This window comes from Melozone crissalis, unplaced genomic scaffold (assembly GCF_028551555.1).
Source record: "Melozone crissalis strain CALT ecotype California unplaced genomic scaffold, PUWL_Pcris_2 ptg000036l_1, whole genome shotgun sequence".
Lineage (NCBI taxonomy): Eukaryota > Metazoa > Chordata > Aves > Passeriformes > Passerellidae > Melozone > Melozone crissalis.
Window position 1 is genome coordinate 6280513 of NW_026535814.1, and position 18996 is coordinate 6299508.

An 18996-nucleotide genomic window follows, 5' to 3' on the forward strand; every position below is an offset into this window, starting at 1 on the left:
TGCTAAACACATGCTGACTTATGTAAAGCCAAATAAATCTCCCAATATTTTGTGATATTTGAGGAATGCCTCCTCAACAGAAACCTTTTGCAACTTGTTTCCATGGGAAGGAAGACCTTCACAAGACCTGAAGCCTCCAGAGAAGTTTTTTAAAAATTGACAGAGGCCAATAAACCATTCTGCAGAACATAGTTTTTCTCCCCCTCCTACACATCTCCATACTCAGAAGCAGGGAGGCAAGCTTCCTCACAACTGTTTTACATATCCTGACTTCTAGGAAAACAAAAATTGCTCTTCACAAATTCATGCTGGAAAAGAATTTCCATGTATATGTCTGATGCTAAAAACACGCCACCTCCAAGACTGTCAACCAGTTCTAACAGTCATGCTCAGATGTCACCACTACTCATGCAGTTGATTATGCTACTAAACCCTTCCAGAAGTAATAAAGAAATACTAAACAGGAGATGACAAAAGTAAATTATAAGCTTGTCATTTTAACTTCTCTACAAGTATCTTGGGATGATACTATGAGAAACTTTTCTAGTATGCACTTGCTGGGCACTAATAAAATTCTTTTTTTACTCTCTAACACTTGAAAGGGAATTGCAAATTCTGTTATGTTTTATGGATAAAGTACATAAAAAACCCATTGAAACTTTAAGATATCAGGTGTCTGACATAAAACACTTCCCCAAACTAGGACTGAAATTTTAAATGTAAATTTGCGTGTAAACACAGTTAGGCAGCTGGTTTTTGACCTTTATGGTCAGTAACTGCTGTTATTTCAAAAACTAATTTTTAGTGGAGAAAATATTTATGTTTGTCTTTAATTTAGGAATACTGAGAGTTGCAAGACAAGTTTCCATTCAAATGTTCAACATATTGTCACATTCTGGCCAACATGTAGTGATCCATCTGGTTCTCTGTAGATGATTCACTGATAGTGAAAATCTGTTACAGAAATCAGGATAAATACAGAAGTAGCACTTATAGAAATCTGTGTAAAAGTCAGTCTTTGAAAAAAGAGTGGAGATAAGGAATTACAATCGCTTAAGGACTTATTCAGGAGGTGATGTCAAGTACCAATGTGTTATTAATGTGCTGAGATAATGTAATGACCTCTCCAAGGAGACATTGCTAATTCTTCAAGTCCATTGCTCTCATTTACACTGACTTCTAGTTTCATACTGTAACCCAGCAGTTGAGTTTAGGGAAGGAACAGATCCCCATTTTGACCAGAACTTACCAGTACTTTTTAGATTAATTAAAATCTGCAACTGAGTGCAACGATGATATGACTCACATAGGAAACAAGCAAACGAAAATGAGAGGATGTGGAGCATGCTAAGAAACTAAGACTCAAATGGCTTTTGGTAGACCTCCTCTGGTGAAATCTCCAGCTAATTCACTTTGCAGGTATAGCTCACTTAGGATTAATCCTATAACAAAGAACTCTGAGAAGGCAAGGAAAATCTCGTCTCAGAATTTGGAAGATTTTAAGAGTCTTACCTTGCAAGGCATAGGCTTTTTGAAGGAGATTTCAGCTTGAGTCCAAACTCCCTTTGGAGAGTCCAAGACAGACCAGATTTTCTCTTGAACAACATGATTCTCCTCAAAAATATAAACTGCAAGAGTGCCACTCATCTTGAAAAACCCATATAAGGCATAATAAAAACGCAGACAAAACTGCAGGTTTCCTGGCAGGGTCGGGCCATACAGACGTCCAATGTATCCAGGCTGTGATGTAAACTTTGTGTTTGCCAACAAATAATAGCCTGCAAGACAGCATAATTATTGTATTTAATATGGTATTAATACAGCTGATTTGCTATTAAAGCAGCTTCTGTTATTGCATCAGACTTGGGTTATAAAAACAGTTCCAACTGGCAAGAAATAGATTATCACACTCTGACAGGAAATAACAATTTTTTTCCAAAAGCATCCTGTCTGCTTCTAGCTAAACTAGCACATGGCTAAGTTACCAGAAATAAGCACTTATCAAATTTATATTGAAAAATTCCCTGGGTTGCTGGCCTCACTGGAAAACTAGCCTTTTCAGGATTAGCACTGTGAGACAAAAAAAAAAGGAGGGTGGGGTACAAGGCCTATTACTCCCTGCACCAAGTATAAAGAACTGAGACCTTAGTGCATATGATTAATAACCATGAATACTCTACTCAAAGAGATGTCTGAATTTCAGAATTTATTAACAGTCTTTTCATCATGTGGTTTCACTACACAATATTAATGTTCTCCCTTAAAAAAGCCAACTATTCTAAGCCTAGAAGAGCTAAATGACCACTTCTGCTCTCTAAAAAAAAATGCATTAACCTATTATTACATTTACTTCCATATTTTTTTGGATTCATCCCTCCAGCAACTAGAGAGCACTACAGTGAAGATACTCTGATTTGTGGTCCTGCCTGACTATTCAATAGGTGACCTTCCTCCTCTACACATGGGGAAGCACAGCTGGAGCTCCAGACAGGACCAAGCTGTAAGCGCTGATCTTTAATGGCAGAGAGTTGCACTGAGACAAGGTAATCATTGTGGCAGTGATATGACTTAACAAAGTGAACAATGATACAATAGGTTAACCTTAACCTTTTATACAACACTTATATATAGTTTGACTCTTCTAGGAGAAAGCAGTTTTGATTCACCGAATCCAGTAGTGTGATCTCCTGCTCTATACACATTGCGCTTCACTTTCACTCTGCTCCATCCTGGGCCATCTTTGTGATCTTGGTAGAAATTACACAGATCTTCCTCAAAATTGCAGCCTGCATTGGCAGGATTGAAAGGAGCTCCTAAAAGAAAGATGCATATGTTCTGTTAGGATGAGTACAGTGTGATAAACATAGGTTTGATGCAGAAGGATGCCAGAGCATACTTTGCTTCATCTTGCTTTTCTTTACCGACGATAAGCATGTGCAAAGATGTTACACATATAGTGCACAGCCATGATGAAATCAAACTATCAAATTTCTATTGCAAGTTGGTCTTATCTTCTTATACTTTTTGCTGCAGCCAGGAGAAACTTTGCTTCATAGCCCCCCTAAAACACAAATGAGCTCCAGATACTAAGACCAGATTATTCCTCCAGGATAAGTAATTCACAAAGACATTCAGACCATTTGTTTTTATCTGCTTCTTCATTCAAAAGATTATTCAGAAAAAATGAGTGTGTCCATGTGCCTGTGTGTGCACTGAACATCAACATTTAGTATTTTTTTAAAGAGCATTTATTAAAAATCTTTTGTATAGTTACGTGTGTGCATGTGCATGCTGGAAGTAGATAAGCAAAACAGTTTTTAGTTCCTGTACCACCTCATGGCAACTTTGCTCCGGAGCTCGCCTCACACAGTGCTAATACTGCAGAGAAGAAAGCTGAACCATTTATAGTAAAGTTCATTAAAAGCAAAGCTAAGACCCGCCCAGCCCTGCAGATGGCTCTCTCTAGACCTGCAGTATGGAATTCATGGGTCAGAACTTGCCTCAATCTGAAAAAATACTATATGGGCCATGCTAGTAAGTAAAACATTTCTACTTCTTCAAAGGCCTCACCATAGGTGAGGTGAAGGTGCTTATAGAAGGTGCTTAGGGAAGAAGAGGCAGAACTCAAAGCTATCCTGCAAATTTTGGCTTTGCCAGGAGCCCAGACACAGGACATTGTGTACATCACTCTACAGCAGCACATATGACCTTTCTTCATGGAGATGAAGAGAGCTTTTACACCAGTGGCAGGTACACAGGCTATCAGCTTTAGGAGAACAAAAATTGTTGCTTTGGAGTGATGCCTGAGGCCTTTGGAGTCTCAGATAGGCCAAATCTAAGCCCTCCTATGTGTCTTAACTCTTTCTGCAGCCATGGCCTCCCACCTCTGCTTTCCTACTTAAAGAAAAGGCAGGGGGAGCACTTCCCTGTGACATTAAACCCATATTCTGACTCAGCCTTTGCTGAGCAAGTACTCTGGTACCTTTTCCTCCATTTGGCTAACATCAAGACTTTTGTTGAACAAAACTTCTAGAAAAAAATAAAGAAAAAATGTAGTGCTGTTATATATACTACTATGGCCAAATACAAGGAGAATCGAGAGCTCTTGCTTTCTAACATTTCTACTCAGAAGAACTGAAGATGACAATAATTGATAAGTCTGAAGGATCAAACAGTATATGTTGTATATGTTGTATGTAAAAGATTATAAAGCAAATAATTTACTTTCATTTCTCAAACAAAAATCCCAAAACTACCACAAAACAAACCTTCAAAATCAAAGTTAGTAGGTGGAGTTCTAGTTGAACCTATCATATTCAGAACAGATTCTGATCCATTCAGATTAGATCTGAATTTCAACCATTGAGGCAGAAAATGCTATAAAATTTATCCCATTTCTCAACAGATATAAGTTGTCTGAAAATTAAAATGGAAAAAACAGATGAGCAGCTCCAACCCTGTGAAAATTGCGAGCATAGCTTAGGATTTTTGTTACAAAATAAAGCAAATACCAAAAAGTTATTGAGGAAATAATGAAACAATGGATTTACCCAGCCATGAGATATGGATTAGTAATGATTAATGTATCTGGCACCTGCCTGCTTCAGCAGTGATACTTCAGCAGTGGAGGCAGAGCTAGCAGATACTCTGAGATAAAAAGGGAAAAAACCAGCCCTTCTTTCATTGATCACTTTAGAGAATTTGCCAAAAAATTCAAACTTCTGACCAAAGGAAAAGATGGCATCTACTTTTGACTATCTTTTAGCGCCAGAGTAAAATGGCAGCAACCAGCTACTTAAGAGGCTGCACTCACAAATGCCAATGTCCTTTGTGCCAAGTGCCTCTGCATCAGAGGTCACAGGGATTCAGGTGGTGTCTGTTGCTGTGAAAACCTAACAAATACTCGACAGACACGCCCTGCCTGAGATGAGCAATACCTCCTGGAGGAGTGAAGACAGGGAGGCAAAGCTCATGTTTTGGCTCTGTAGAACACCTCAGGGCATGTGGCGTGAAGAATGCCTACACTGGCATTAATGAAAAGCCCAGGGCATTTTCTTCCTCATACCATCACACCTGGGAAAATCCACCCTCTCCTTCTGTGACAAGCCTGCAAGTGGTAATTTCTTAAAACCAGTAGTGATGCAAATACAGCACTCAGTCCAGCACTCCAGCTGCAGAACCCTGAGGCAAGGTCTTTGGAAAGGAAGCATTAAGAATTGGTTTCCAAAAAAATGAATGGCACAGGTGTTATCTGCTGTTATGTCTTCGGAAGGAAGAGGAGCCCAGTGGTGCTGGTCAGTTGAGAAGGTAGCACCAAAACTGCAAATACTGACACAGTTCTGAGGGGCAAGGCAGAGGGAGAAAACAAGGGAGATAAAAAGCAGCAAGAGCTCATCATACCTGTCTGATTGCTGCAGTAAACCGGAGAGAAAGAAATGTCATCAAGGGCAACATAACCTCCCTTGGCGCTATTGAAAGCCACTTCAAATATTACCTAGAAATTATAACAAGTTGTTATTCGTCTGCCATACACTCAGCAATAATTTTGGTACACATCTTTGAAATACAGAATTCTGACTGAATGTCCCAGACAGACTCCAGCACATCTCATATAGTGCTGAAAGTGTTGGGAATAATGAAATTATATCACTTCTTAGGGATATAAATCAAGCCTGACCTTAGGTGTAGATCATTGCTCACTCCAGGTCAAGGAAACACCAAAAGGAATATAGCTCTTCTGCTTTATGAAGCACCACTTTTAAAGATGCAGTAAGGCTTCTGCCACTGTATTATACAAAACCACTATTCACAATCATCAGCCTGTACTGACTAAACCTCCAGTTTTATCTAGAATCTATCTGGATCAAGAGCTAAAAACCCCCTGTGTTCATTACTTTGCTATTAATATATTAAATTTTATAGTTTTCTGTAAATATCCTCAGATATTGAAACCCATGACTTGGCATTAGCTGTCAGGGAAGACTTCCTGTACAGAATTTATTTAAGAACCAGAAAAGCTATTGCTGTGTTTTGTTTACCACAAAGATCAAACAATGTATTGTATTTAGTCATTCCCAGGGGAAATAATTTCCTCAAGTAAGTGGAGGACCGTCTATAACTCTTGAGGAAGTGTCTTAAAATTTCTCTTAAGTATCAAAGGTCTGAGATACAGGAAAACTTTGAGAGCCAGCCCCAGGGACAAAGCAAGGAAATAAGGACAAAAGCTTTCAGAGTGAGATTCATTTCAGTGAAAGCAATGCCTGTGATGTTTTGCAGACTAGGAGAGCTAGTGAAAGAATCCTGAGCAATCTTCTTTAGCTAGATGAAACAAAGAAGAACACCCTCTCGAAGTAACCAAAGAATTTATGTGTTAACGTTTAATATTATTTCTATTAAATTATCTCTGTGCTAAATTACATAGAAATTTCTTGAGCAGATTAAAGGCCTGTGTAGCCCAGTGCCTTTTTTCCAGCAGAGAGCACCTACAGGTGCCCCGAAGAATCACAGGCTTTCAGTTCTTCTTCCCTTACATTATATTCCTGATGAATTCTTCCTTTCCCATTAATTTTTCTGATCAGTTTTTTAACTGATCTTAATAATGGTATCTAGGTATGTTGTGGAAGTGAGTTCTGTGGTTGAATCACATATGAAAAGACCCTCTGTTCACTTTATTTTAAAACTGTTACATGGTAACTAAGAACTTGGAACAGCAATGTAAATTTTGAGAAACAGGGAACAGTTAATCTTTTCTGTGTCCTTCATGACTCTTAAGAACCTCTAACATATTCTACTTCCATCTTTTTTTATAAGGGCTGAAAACTGTTATTTCATTGATGTAACTTCTCCATACTTTTCATTATCTGCATCTCCCTCTTGGACAATATTTCTTAATCTTTTAAAAACCTTCTTAATTTTTTTTTTTTTTTTTTTTTTTAACTGAGAGAGCTGAAGTTGCATACCCTGCTGAACACAAGCTTTCCCTGTGCATTTACCCAGTGGTACAACATCCTGTGTTTTGCTATTTATTCCCGTATGGATAGTTTCCAACATTCTGGATGGATTTTTGAATGCTGCCAGGAAATGAGAGGATATTTTCATGAACTCAACAACAGTATTGCCAAGTTCTAAGTGATCATTAATTAATTTCCATCGATAGCGCTAGGACTGATTTTCCCTTTTTTAAACATGAATTTAGTTTATATTAAGTGAATCAGTAATTCACTTACCATTCTGTATTATGAAGCCTTCTGAGAGCTGCCTTCCTTTCCCGTGAAGATTTGAATGGATTATCACTGACTTTATAGAGTGCAAAAGGCCTACGTAATATCTCATGAAAATTAGCTTTACCCCTAGTAATTTCTGGAAGTCTACAGGGTTATGGTGAATTAGCAAATAACTTAGGTAGAATTAAAGCAAGTAGAATTTATCTGTAATCCATGTATTAGAAGCATGCATGTATAGAGAGAGTATATGTTTGTATATATACAAAAATTACATCTATATGTGTAAAATATACATATATGTAAGTATATGTGTATGTATATAATATACATACATTGTTTATTTCAGTCTTCTAAGTTTGGGGTACTTTTTAGAAAACACTAGGGAATAAAATATTCAATATTTTTCTAATACTCTTGACAGTCATTGTAATAACCATCAAGAGCTGTCTTTCACATTTAAGGACTACTGTACAAAGGACCCAAGTTTGGACTTTCTCTCATGAACTGCAGGATCTAAGTAAGGTGGAGAATAGACCTCAAATATTTTTTAAAATTTTTCTTCTGCAGTATTTTTCTTATGCACTATTTTATGATATTCAGCATCCTCAAAAATGAATCAGAGAGACATAGAAACAGGGAATGGAGAGAACCTTGATATTATTCAGCAACTAAAAACTTCCCATCAGCGAGACTCTACAACCTCCCAAGATACTCTGATCAAGCACTAAACCCCCTGGCTTCAAAATCAAGCATGAGTATGGAAAGCGATCTCTCCTTGACCTTTATGCAAAGGGTAAACTATATCACAGATCACCAACATCTTTGCAGCTGTCTTTCAGATACTGCATGGTGCCTGCTGTGTTCCTGGCTTGGCCTGAGCTGGCACTCGTGTCTGAGGCAATCTGGAAGCCGCAGCTGGACCGAGCAGGAAGGATTGCTTTACCTCCATGGGATACGGCGCATTGAAGTCGACTTCTGCCAACGCCCAGTCTGCATTCAGTGCACTGTCTATTTTCCAGATCTCTTCATAAAATCCACTCATGTCTCTCAGGTAAACAGTAAAAACAATGCTGCTTTCCAGCTTAAGCTGATAATAAAAAGATAAGCAGCCAGATATTGGGGCTGTGGTCCTTGGTGAGATTAGCTGGGCCACTTCCTGAAAGTGTTTGACATACACAGAGTCCACGTACATGTAGTGACCTAGAAGCAGAGAAACATTTGGCATAAGACACTCTTTAAAGAACACCACGTACAAGAAGTATCAGCAGATGAACAAGGACTAGACATACATATATATGAGCAACATGGTTGCTTCCTAGAAAATTTTAGTGATTCTAAAAGTTTTTTTTCCTCTCTTTTCCTCCTACATACAACCCAAAATTGTTTGGCTAAGATACCACTTGGCAAAATAGTCAGTCCCAGCTCTTTCTTTTCTTAAGTCTTTATTATTATTAGAAATAATATATTTATCTATATTTGAAACATAATAAACTCTAAATTTTGGAAGCCATTCATAAATGGAAAAATGTGCAACAACCATGTTATCTCCCTCGGTGTAGTATTTCATCTCTCTTAAGTGCAACTTCGGCTGAAGCAATTCAAGTAAATGAACAAGATTGTAAGCCATGTGTTTTCTCATCTTCTACAAAGCAGTTCATTTAATATATCAAATTATTGTCAAATAGCTTTTAGTCCTTAAGATATCCACTTAGTGTATCTAGAATTTGGTTTATAAAAAATGTCTTATTTTTACTGCATAGACTGGACTTTTTATGTAAAATCCTTAAAGAAGATTTTTGGGAGATGTTAATGACCAGCAAAATGCATTACATTTGAGGAGAGTATCTCCCCATCATGAATATGAGCCAATATGACCTGAAGGATTTTCTAAGGGTACAGCTTCTAATATTTTGATTTCGGGAGTGCTATCTCAATTTAAGGAGGACACATCCATGTTCACAAACATGCTGTGCATTGCATTTTCTTCTTCTGCACTCCCAGAAGCACAGCATCAAACAGTATTTGATGAACAAAAAATGGCTCCTCACAAGTAGAAAGCCTGGAGAAGACAGAAGTGTCAGACTGGAGGGGTACTTCAGCACGAGCACTGCAAACTGTGCTGTTCAGTTTGAGTGGCACGACGACATCAACTGGCACACAGCACTCTCAGACCTTCAGAGGTCACTTCTCGCTCCACTCGGGTGGAAGGAGGGGAAAGCACTGCTTGGCTGTGGGTCTCCCTCAGACTGCCCACTGCCAGGGAGTGGTGACTTCAGCCATACTTGCCTGCAAGGTTCTCAGCTTCACTTTTGTTCTGCAGTTTTAGCACATCTCATAGTTTAGCTACAATCTCCCTGGATGATGCAACTTCACAGCCCAATTCTTGCAAAAAGAAGGCTCTTCTGTGACTTTAGGCTTCTTGAAGTCTTCTCAGTAAATGCTCAGCAGCGAGGGCTTGGTGTGAAACAGAAATGCTGTGGCTACAAGAAAACATCCCTCCCAGCTGGGAGCATTTCCTTTCATAGTACTTATTTAATAGGCTGATCCACTGTCTGCTGTTGAAGTTGTGGTGAGTTTAAACTTCAATCAGAATTTTACAGGCATTTTAGTGCCAGGGGGTGACAAAGACATGGAGAGACACTCTGTACTCAACTCACACAATTGTGAAGTAAATAAAAAGGCACAGCGGCATGAGTTAAGGAAAGAGGATCAACCCTGCTTTTCATGAGATGTGATTCCTTGCACTGCCACAAGCATCAGGCAGACATCAAGCAAGACACACAGTGTGCAGCACCAGCCCCACGTCCTGACCATCACCTGCTGTGGTACCTTGTGCAAAGGTGAAGTTATCTTACAGCTTTCCTCACAGCTGTGTAAAAATCTCTTCCCTGATCAAGGTCTTACAGGATAAGCATTTCATACCAGGCAAGTGCAAAAATTCCAATAATTTTTCCCAGCATTATGTCTCTGAGGGGTTGTTCTAACAGCACCACATTTGACTGAAAGAAACAAGACTTCTAAACTGTACAGTTTCACCCAAGATTCTCCAAGCATGTTTTAATACCTTAGTTTTCCTACTCAATTTTCTCAATAGTCATTGAAAAGAAAACCCCTGCCAGATGTACAGAGCAGCAGTACAAGAATCTAAAATTTACTGCAGTCCATACATATAGAATACACAGAAAGTTGAGTTTTCCAGCTCTCACATCCAAAATTCTACTCTTATCTCTGAGTATTTTTGAATCCTAGCAAAGAGTGTAACAACCTTTTTATAAAGCTTACAGGCAATTTTGTCTGAACTTCTGCAAAATCCCCCAACCTCTTTCTAATCCCCCTTTTTTCCCACAAATCACTCTTACCATCCCCACCCCAACCCCACAATGGAAACAACTCACATAATAATAACTCGCAGTATGAGAGTCATACATGAATCACACACTCGGATTTTTCCACTATATTTCTGCTCTACATTTGTTGCTTACCCAGTGCACTGTTAAGTGTGTGGTCTTTGGGCAGGATAGACTGAGAATTCCGAATGTTCCCTCCACCAACAAACCAGTTGACGTTAGGATTCCAGCGGTTCACATAGCCACAAAGATGATTTTCTTCAAAGTCACATTCTGCAATTGCAGACACCACCAGCTGAGTGCACACATTTTCATCACAGAAATAGGAACAGCAAATTGCTAAGCACTGACCTCACTTCACATGCAGCAGAGCAAATAATGCCTGTATTTATAAAACTGGACACAGCATTTAAGAACTCATAATAAACAGAAGCAAACCTATCCAAATTTTTTGATAATTTTTTGATAATTTTTTGATGAAATTTTCATTTCCATCCTCTTTGGCCCAATCTGTATTTTCACAATTTGCCAGGATAGGACTGCTGTAATTTAGAACCAAACAAAGCAGATTTAAATACACCACCTCCTTGTAGTAAATAGTCAAAACAGAACTTTCCCTTGTAAATCAGAGATGGCCAGAAGAAAAGCGGGATAAGTATTTTATAACAGTAATGCAACTGCTTTGTCTCCTTGACAGAGCCAAAGAATTGTGACAACTTGGTTGGACTCCATCAGAGAAATGTAAAGATCTCCCAGCCTCCTAGACACTGGAATTTTTGAACTTCATTAGCAGTTTTTAGCAAATATCATGAGGAAATGGTAGTAAGTGTAAATATATATATATATCAGCACAGTTTTTTGTCTGTAGCCTCAAGATGATACTTGTAAGGAAGCCATGAGCAGGCAGAGAACAGAAATAGTCATGCAGCTGTTATGTCTAATACTTGAAGCAGTGCAAGTGTTTTAAAATATAACACTTGTTCCTGCTTGAACGATAAATAGATTTGGAATTACACTGTTGTATATAATACGCATATATGTATATATATCTGTGTGTGTGCATGTGTGTGTGCATGTGTATTTGTGTATATATATTTCACAGAGATAGATGAAAAAACCCCACTTACTAGTTTGTGCACTCTTAGCTTAAATATTATCTGTATTGAATATGGCAGTGTACTTTTCAATTAGGAAAAAGCCATTGTCTGTTTTTTAAAGCCAGATCTTCCATCCAGTTTTAAAACTGCCAACAAGACATTCTCTTCCATGCAGAGAATATGAGGGTTGAGAGAAGAGTACTTACCAATACAATATCCAGAAGTTATTTTGATTTCAAAAACTGCTATACTGGTGGATTTATCTTGTCCCATTTCACCTTCCAGTACCAGCTGCACAATATAAACCAAACCGTCATATTTAGAATTTCATTAGTATCTTGAATATTTAAACAGGATAAACAAGAGAACAAATTAAATGTTTCCTGGGGAACCATCATCCTCTTACAGTCAGGTGTGCTTTTGCTGAGAGAGCTTGGCAGAATGCATTAAAGATGGAGCTAGTGTTCTTCTTTAACCTCAGAAGACACGCTGAAGGACAATGAGACAAGGCAAAAAATTCCCACACTTCATTTAAGAGTATGGAATTCTATATTCCTCAGCTGTGGTTATGCAAGACATTATTGGGAATGATGCAACATGATGGTTTCTGGGTAGAAATACTCTTCTGTCAGCATGTGACTCCTTCCAGAAAGACACAGAGGGCAGGAATAAGTGAGCACAGCTGCAGACACAGGACCTGGGGGTTCCTCTATCTGCCATTGGCACCAGCAGCTCCTCAGGGATACCAGGAGATGGAGCATCCTCATGGCAGGCCTCGTCTGGCCGTGTGTCCCCGGAGCTGCTCCAGGCAGTTGCTGGTCAGAGCGCTGCCTCGTGCCAGCCCTGCTCATGGGTGCTAGGGACAGAGGGCTCAGCTGACTTGTGCTGCCAGCCTTAGACATGACAGCCAAGAACAGGGCTCAAAGTCTGCATATATTAAAAAAAGAGCTTTGTGCAGCCCAGCATATGCACGGGGCTGCACCAGAAAGCCTGTGTCTTTAACTGGGCTTACCTTGTACTTCTTTGTGCTGTTGGTTAAATCTAAGCTAGCTATGAGCCAGCTGTCTGATGGCTCCTTGGCTGACCACAGCAAACGATCAAAACTTTCTCCTTCCTGCCTCAGGTACAGGTTGAGCCTGGCAGGATCAGGTGAGGTGTCTGAAGTTGTTGCTATCTGATAGATCAGTCTGACACAGCTCCATTCCTCGGAGTACAGGTCAGGGCTGGACAGCACTGCTTTCTCACCCTCGTAAGATGTATCCACAGAAATGTAATGTCCTGGGAACAGACACACACCACAATAACAAATGTCAGAGGCTTCGCTTTTGCATCCCTGGAGAAAGTACTTATTTAGGAAAGAATGGTAGTTCTGGGACTAGGTCAGGAGGTTGAGTTACCTCTGATAAGTTACTTAACCTTTTGATATCCTGCTGTACTCTCCCAAATGTGACTTCATGTGTCTCCCATGTCTTTTTAAAACAATTTTTAAATTATTGGAAAATTTGAGACGAGATATTTTATAGGTGTAAAGCAGATTATTAAGTAGTACTCTTTGGAACTGATAGCTGTAGATAGACAATTTGATTGACATTACCCACAGAGAAATATTTTGCAGGAATATTTAGTTGTTTTAAAGATCAAAACTTTTTATTTTCATGTAGGCTTAAAATCAACACATAAAATGAGACATTGCAGCTAAAAACTCCCAAAGCACTTCTGGTTTCAAATAACAAAACTAGAAAGACACTTCTAAGTAAAACTGACATGTTCAAGTCTGCTGATTCAAAAAATTACAGAATGTAAAGCAACATTTAAACATACCAGTAGTCCAAGATTATTTTAAAATTATTCCTTGGGACAAAATCTAAAACAGCCTTCCATATAAAAATAAAAGGGTGCAATGACAAACTAAAAGTGCATGAGGAGGCAAAAAAAAGTAGAAAAGAAGCAATGTGTAGAAAAATGAGACAACAGCAAATTATAGTGAAGCATAAGCATGGTCCTGGAAGCTCTACTAAGATACCAAAACCAAGAGTTAAATGGACTACAAGAGTCACAGAAACCTGAAATGCAATGCCAGAAACAAGTGATACAAAAAATAAAAACTTAAAAATAAATTTTAAAAGCCCAAAATACCTCAAAACAAAACAGTAAGACAAACTAGGACACCCATGTCTGAAATGTTGTCCCACATTCCCAGATTATCAGGAAAAGGATTCTTCTAACCTATTGTCAATGTACATTAGACAAATCACATTTCTGATACCTAATTCTCACCACCCAAGCTGCAAGTATGAGTTAAAAGTGCTGTCAGGGCCTGTGTCCAATTAGGCCTTCACCTAGCAGCACATCACTTTCCAGGGAATATACTTGTTCTTTAATCTCATCTCACTTGACCACAGAGCTTGTCAATTTCCGTGCATATGTAAATACTTGGATAACTCAGAAATGTCAGCAGCTACTACACTGATGTTAAATACATTGCTTGTCTTTGAGGCACAAAAATCCCCTCCCAAATCCTGCCTGTACCCTCCCACTCTATCAAGACACGCTGGGGTTGTTTCTCAGAAGCTCCCTTGTTGCCTTTTTTAAAGTATTCTCTCCGAAGGAGAAAAATCATCTGCACAGACGGTCATCACCCCATCAAGGCAAAGCACACATGCAGATCTGCTTTATGGGGTTCCCAAAGTCCTCTCCCACAGACCCCCAGGAGCAGATACAAAATAACTGGTAAAGTACAAGTAACTTGTTACTCCAGCAGTATTTGAAAGAAAAATAAACACATGAATAAATATTTTAAAATAGGCATTTAATGTGCGTGCCAAATACTTAATCTGCCACTATGTTACAAGGAAGTCTGTAGCAACCACTTTCATGTTTTAATCCAGTTAGCTCACACAAGTTAGCACAGACAGCATTTATTTACTGACATATGCCTGCCCAAGGTACGCATGCCTTTTCACAGGAAGATAGAGGGAAATCACCGAGACTCCATCAGAAGTCAAATGCTTCTTGCACATTTGGTTTTCATTGATGTAATTGATAATATCCTATTCAGATGAAGAATCTATGTTTTTAGGCTGGCCTGAACTTGGATCATTTTACTGACAAAGAAACCTACAATTTGGAATCCATGCCTGGCAATTTTAGTTTAGATTTCAGTCCTGTTTTAGCCTGTACTTCAAGAGAAACCCCATAGAAAACAGATCCTTCTTATAATAGTAATCTCTTTCCTTTTTTTTTTTTTTCCAGAAATAAATCAGCATTGACATAGGAAAATACATTCACATGAAGACCTCAAATTACCAGCTATGAGGCTTAAATGGCTGCCAGGTTTTAAAACTTAAGTGTATATAGACTAAGGTTTCTTCTACAAAAATAGTGGTTTCAAAGAAAGCCTCTTATAATTTCCAATCGGGATGATTATGTCAGTGTAAATTTGACTCTGCTGTCTGTGTGTTGTGCACTTGCTCCCACTTTTGTTTGATTCACCTCAGGTATGAGAGCAAAGATCATGAACTCCCTTTTTAACTGGGGATGGGGGTTGGTTGCTTTTTCTAGAAGGATTAATTTTACATACTCATTAACTCTCCAGAAAGAGAGTGCTCTCACTCCCAACCTAATAATTTTTAGCTTCTTTTGAAAAGTTAAATGTATAATTGGCTTTGCTGAAATCAATGTGAGCACTGATAGAGAGCTTTATGTGTAGGTTCAAATGCTTTGCTAATCAGGATCAGGGAGCGTGGCACTTGGCAGTACCAAGCATGCGAAACGCCAACATTAAATTTCTTCCAAATGAATGGCAGCATTGACTACACAGCCTTTGCCCTAAACTGTACTTCAGTAACAGCAGTGGCCATTGGTGCAGAAAGGAAGGTCTCACAATGCAGACCTCAAGGACTGACACAGAGCAATTGTGAGAGCAAAGCAAGGAGAAGGGGGGGGCCCTTAGATTAAAGCAGACAACTTTCCACACTTGTTTGTGGGAGTAATAGAAGGTTATTTTCCAGTCTGTGGAGAATTTGATGAATGCACAGTGATGTAGCCTCTCAAAAATGTAACATGCAGCTCCATTTTGCAGCAGGCCACAGTCCTCCTGCAAATGCCCATGACAGTTAATTTATAGCAGTCATTCAGGAGTTATCAAGAGAGGGCTATTCTTCAAAATCACAGGAAGGCAGATGAGAGCAATCACAAAACTCTAGGAAAAGCCTGATGACACAGAAACACAAGCATGCAATTTCCAGCAATTACTTGCTCAGGGAGGTAGATGCAGCCCTTAGTTTCCTGTGCAAATACAGGAAAGCTGAACTTTCTTTGTCATTTTCTGAGTGACCTGACTTTTTGAGTATCATGGAGAGTGGCCTGGCAACTGTAGAGTCAACTGCCTCAGGACTCTGGGATACATCTCATCAGGTACCACAGACTTATGTATGCTCAAACTCCTCAGGTGGTCACAAACCTAATTCTTTCTGAGGGACTTGGCTTCCCCCAGCCACATTTTACACTCCATTCACTCAAGAGGCATGCGGAGAGAGGCTGACAGTGAGGGTTGAGGCAAAAAACTTTTCAGCACCTCAGCCTTCTCCTCATCTTAGTTACCAATTTGCCAGCCTTGCTCATCAAGGGGACAAATGCTTTCTTTGACCTTCCTTTTCTGGCTGACAGACATATAGATGCTCTTTATTTTTTCTTTTTGACCTTTGTGAAATTCAGCTCCAGCTTTGCCTTTGCCTTCCTCACCCCATTCCTACACAACTGGGCTGTGACTCCATAGTCTCCCCTGGATACCTGTCCTTGCTTCCACTCACTGTGGATTTCTTTCTTACCCTTTAGTTCAACCAGCAGGTTCCAACTAACCCATTGCAGTCTTTTGCCTTCTTTGCCTGAACTTTTCCTCCTTTTGCTAGTTCTTGTGCTCTACAGAAAGCAACCTTAAGGATCCGCCAGGATTCTTTTGCTCCCTTGTCCCTCAGAGCAGATTCCTATTGTCCCTCAGAGCAGAAGATCCTATTGACTACATCCTTGACAACCTAGAATTTTGCTTTTCTAAATTTCATCATTCTGACTTTACTCTTTACCTGACCCATATCCCTCAGGACTGCAAACTCCTTCAGTGCATGATCATTGCAGCCCAGGCTGTCTCTAATCTTGACAGCTCAAATTAACTTGTGTTGGCAACCCATGGGTCCAGTATCACACCCCCTCTGTAGGGCTGTCTATAACCTGGCTTCAGAAGTTATCCTCTGTGCACTGCTGGAGTCTCCTGGACTGCCCACAGCTCATCCTGTTACTTGCCCAGCGTTCAAGGCCCTGGCCAGACACGAGCCTGCCAGCACAATGCCTCTCGCAGCTGCTTTGTCAGCAGGCTCCCCTCGCTTGAGCAGCCTGTGGAACACACCAGCCATGAGGTTCCCTTTGCTGTCTCTGATTCTTACCCACAGGCATTTAGCCTGCTCATGCCTGTTCTTCAGAGACAGAATTTACACTCAAACCACCTCCTGAAACAGAGGGCAATCCCTCCACCCTTACTTTTCTGGAACAGCCTGTAGCCATCCATAGCTGCAATCCAGTCATGGGATTTGTCTCACTAAGTTTCAGTAAGGTTATAACTTCACAGCAGCACAGTGGCTTCCTCCTCCTCCTGTTTGTTGCCCACACAGTGTGTATAGGTGCAAAGGCACCTCAGCTGAGCTGCCCTCTTGGAGGAATACTTTCTAATCTCACTGAGATATTTCACTGGTGTTTCTTGGCTTCTGTTACCTCAGGAGCCCCTGGCTTGTCTCCACAAGACATCAAATGTGCTCCAATGTGGCCAGCACGTCTCAGGTCCCCTGGCTGAGGACCCTCACCTGCACCCTGTCCCTTTAACCTTCATATGTCATCCCACAGCTTGTCAGGGGCAAACCTGACACTGTCTCCTTCCCTGACACATCTAGTTCAAATCTCTATCAATGAGGCCTGCTCACTCCTGAGCAAAGACAAACCTCTGCAGACATGACAAAAGCCAGGGATTGCTAACTACCTTTGACAGCTGACAGTCAGCAGATGCCTGGTGAAGGCAAACACCTACAGCCAGGACAAGGGGTGGGAGAAAGGAGACTCAGATGTGTTTCCCTCTCTCACTACTCAGGCTAGTAAGTAACGCACTTTCTACTCACATTTCTATGATGATGTTTTACCTACCATGTAACTTGACTGTCTTCTGCTTGACAACTGAATCAAACTTTACAGAACCAAGCATGTGTTCATTTTATATTCCTCCATGTTCAAGCAAAACATTGAGCCCAGGGGGAATTAGGACACTGGGTTTCAAGCCTATCCTTCCTCAGTGCAACTATGCACCGATGAAACTAGATATTTAAAATCCTCCTGTTTCAATGTCTGTCATCTTGCTGCTCTAATAAGCAGTTCTATACAAAGCTCTTCTCAATTACAGTTGGTGATGCACTAACTCCATGAGTCATTCACCCAAGTTTTCCAAAAATATATACATAAAGGTGGGCATCAGTAGATCTGTCAGCAGTGGTTACATCAATGGCTAAGGAATAAGGGCTACTGAGGTCAGAAATTGTGCTTTTTCCAAAAAAGAGCACAGAAACTACACTGATTGCTTCTGCTGTAAATAGCACAAACAAGACAAAAAAGCCAGATGCTGGCTAATAAACTAAAACAAATTGCATTGAGAAAAATTTTTAAAAGCCCCCAAATATCCACTGAAATAAAAAAAAAATTTACCAGTTCAATGTTACATTTCCTCTGTAAAAATTTGGAAGGGTAACCACAGATTTGTTCTGGCTCTTGGTAGAGTTTATGTCTGACACAGCTGTTCACTTAGTTCAGCCACAGTACAGCTTTACAAGAAAAACTGAATATAAGCAGCAAGCTCCAAGAGAAACAATAATAAGGAACTATGAGGCAGGAAAATTTTAGAACTACATTTGATTAAATACTCATTTATACAGAAGACCGTTCAAGAAATGTCTAACACTTGCAAGGTCCTGTTTTAATTTTTCTCTGTATTTCCCATACAGAAACAGGAAGGAATGTTACCAGGGTTCCTTAGGACAAAACTTGATCTATCGATGCCTTCTGTGGAATCTCAGAATTTCAATTTTGGGTCTTGGCTTTAGTTTTGGGATTTCTTTTTGTATTTTATTTCCAAAAAAAAAAAAAGAAAAAAGGGTAGAAAAGCAGTACATTTCTGAGATCTATGAAGTCTTCTTACATCTCCAGAAAAACATAGTTGGAAATATTAACAATAGAGCCAGAGGGACAAAATAATGAAGTGTATCCTGCAGATAAGAAAATGCAGCAACAATGTGGTGG

At 39.7% G+C, this 18996-nt stretch overlaps 1 protein-coding gene across 1 annotated transcript in view; it reads right to left on the reverse strand.

Annotated features, from left to right (window-relative positions):
* The window catches only part of MAMDC2 (MAM domain containing 2), a 55395-nt gene that overhangs the window by 13866 nt on the left and 22533 nt on the right, over positions 1-18996 (reverse strand). Inside the window, exons 2-8 of the mRNA XM_054283236.1 lie at positions 12680-12945; positions 11874-11958; positions 10706-10843; positions 8167-8423; positions 5401-5494; positions 2667-2813; positions 1513-1778 (exon numbers count right to left, since the gene is read on the reverse strand). Of these exons, the coding sequence (XP_054139211.1) occupies positions 1513-1778; positions 2667-2813; positions 5401-5494; positions 8167-8423; positions 10706-10843; positions 11874-11958; positions 12680-12945 (1253 nt within the window). The remainder of the gene's footprint in view (positions 1-1512; positions 1779-2666; positions 2814-5400; positions 5495-8166; positions 8424-10705; positions 10844-11873; positions 11959-12679; positions 12946-18996) is intronic.